The 2,414-nt window shown below is 64.6% G+C and overlaps 1 protein-coding gene across 3 annotated transcripts in view; it reads right to left on the reverse strand.

The window, feature by feature from the left end:
- TBX3 (T-box transcription factor 3) overlaps positions 1–2,414 on the reverse strand; it is a 146,653-nt gene that overhangs the window by 135,254 nt on the left and 8,985 nt on the right. For 2 of the 3 annotated variants that reach the window (XM_042828960.1, XM_042828959.1), the window contains exons 7-8: positions 1,140–1,843; positions 254–790 (exon numbers count right to left, since the gene is read on the reverse strand). The exons of the other annotated variant lie outside the window; for it this stretch is intronic. In XM_042828960.1, the coding sequence (XP_042684894.1) occupies positions 341–790; positions 1,140–1,843 (1,154 nt within the window). In that variant the 3' untranslated portion in view covers positions 254–340. Of the gene's footprint in view, positions 1–253; positions 791–1,139; positions 1,844–2,414 lie in introns of those variants that run through there. 3 annotated transcript variants of the gene reach the window in all.

Consider the following 2,414-nt stretch of genomic DNA (forward strand, 5'->3'; position numbering starts at 1 on the left):
TATTTTTTTAGACAGTGAAGAAGGGGGGTGGGGGGGTGGGACGCATTCCGGCGGCCCCTCGGTGCGGCAGCCCCCGGCCCGGCTCCCGGCCCGGCTCCCAGCCCGGCCCTTCCCCGCCCTCCCCCAGCTCGACACTTTTTGCTGATCAGCGCCCACAAGACGCCGGGCGATTTATATTAAAAATAAAACTTAAAAAAACAAACAAACAAAAAAAACCCAATAAAATAAAAAGGGGAAAGGGGGGAGGATAGGAGGGAGGGCTGAAAGGCTTGGCGGGATGGAGGATGTGGTTTCTTTCAAACAAAGTGCATTGCGAGACTGGTTTGAAATGAGCTGGCGGCTACGGGGAGCCGCTGCGGGATCTGTCCTGCTTGGGGTCGAGGCCGCTGACCAGGCGCTGGATGTTCTGCAGTTCGCTGGTAGCCGCCTCCTTGTCGGCTCCCAGCTTTGGGGACAGGGATACCGAGCCGGAGGAGAGCGTGGACGAGCGGCTGGTGAGGTCCGAGGCGGAGTCCAGAGGCACGGCGCCGGGGCTGGAGGCCAGAGCGCTGCCTTTGGTCTCTCCGGAGGTCGCGGCCAGGGCTCCGGGCAGCGCGGTGGTGAGGAGGCTGCTGCCGTCGGGCAGGGGCACGGGCAACGGGTAGGGGCTGTAGCGGAGCCGGGGCCGCACGGCGTTGAGGAAGGGATGCCGGTGCACAGAACTGGAGGCCGCGCTGGAAGCCGCCGCCGCCGCCGCCATGTAGGTGTAGGGGTAGGGGAAGAGGCTGCCGAAGGGAGACATGGCCAAGCCCTGCGGGAGGGGGAGGAGGGAGAGAAAAAGTGTTAGCAACGCGTGCCCTCTTTCTGCCCTCCTCTCCCCTCCACAACACGAACGACAAAACCGGTCAGGTCCGCTCCGGACCCCCGGAACCTCGAAGGCTCAGCCTGGTCCCGCACCGAGGCTGCCCGGAGTGGGGCACAAGGAGCTGGGGGCTCCACCTGGGCCACTCCTCAGCGGCGAGGCTTCCCCAAAGCCTCACACCCGCCCACCCCCAACCCAATTCCTTATGCAGCGAGGGGAGGTGCCCCGCTTGCTTCGGAGGGACACTGGGAAACCTGAGGCAGAAAGAACCTGCCCACTTGGGGCCGTCGGAACGTACCTGAGAGGCCAGGACGTGCTGCTGCAGGTGGAAGGGCAGAGCGGCCGTGGATGCTCCCGAGAGTCCCTGGGCGGCCGCCGTGGCCATCACCGTGCTGTCCAGTCCCGAGCCGCCGGCAGAAGCCCCCGACACTGTGGCGAGCAGCGGACCCATGCCCGCGGCCATGCCGGAGAAAGCCCCCCCCATAGCGAACTGCCCGGGGTGCAGCAGCAGTGGATGCCCGTTTCCCAGAGGGTTGAAAAACTGCTGGCCGGCCAGAGCAGGGGGAAAACCCAGGTTCTGCAAATGTCCCTGGCTCAGGTGCGCCGTGCTGTCGGTCTGGACCGTGAGAGGGGCGAAGGGCTCTTTGCCCAGCAGCCGGTTCTCGTCTACTTTAGGGCCGTCCCGAAGGGGGCTTTTCAGTTCCTCGCCGCTCAAGCCTCCCCCCCGGCTGCTGGAGGAGATGGTGGCCGGGCTGTGCCGGGAGTCCGGAGGGGCTTTTTCCGTCCTCTCCCGGCTCCGACTCGTCGCCGAGTCGCTGGGGAAGAAGTGGCTTTTGGAGGGGCTGCCCCCCTTTTCCCGGGGGTCGTCGCTTGAGGCCGCACCGGAGCTGGCCGGCGCGGGGGTGGTGGCCGTGGTCGTGCTGATTTTGCCCGACTCGCTGGCTTCTAGCAAAGGGTCGTCTTTGCTGTCGGCATCGCTGTCACCCTCGCTGGGACAGAGATCTGCAAGACAAAGGCGGCCCGGGGCTGGGAGCCGGCTCGGAGCGTCCCTAACCCCCGCCGGGCTGCGGCAGGGTGCGGACACTCCCTGGCTGGCCGGCAATTCCAACGACAAAGCTGGGGATCGCTTCTTAAGAGAAAAATAAGTCCACCCCATCCCCGCCCCGGCTCCCAGCGGGAAGCGAGCATTGGTGTTAGCGCACCGACTCCGCACAGCCCGAGGACCCGAGGCCTGCCGTACCGCTCACCCCGGGGGCGGCGAAGGGGGGCCGCCCGCCCCTTCGGAGTTCGTCTCCTATCAACTTTTCCAAACTTTGAAGCCCTTTCGACGGTCGAAAGTTGTAGCCTTCCCCCTCCTCGGCCTCTGTCAAGCTGAGGACCCCCCCTTCTCCTCCTTTCCAAAACGCTTGCCGGATTCCTCTGCACTTCATCTCCTAATTTCAGCGCCCCAGGTGTGAAGATCTGGTTTGCTTTTCGGGTCCCCTCCCAGCTCCCCTCCTCTCGGCTCGGCAGGACTTTAAACAAACGAGTAAAGCAACAACAAAAAAGAGGTTGTTTCCTCCTCCTTCTGCGC

Source organism: Centrocercus urophasianus, unplaced genomic scaffold (genome assembly GCF_019232065.1).
Source record: "Centrocercus urophasianus isolate 14NV4802_14NV808 unplaced genomic scaffold, USGS_Curo_1.0 seq_30, whole genome shotgun sequence".
NCBI lineage: Eukaryota > Metazoa > Chordata > Aves > Galliformes > Phasianidae > Centrocercus > Centrocercus urophasianus.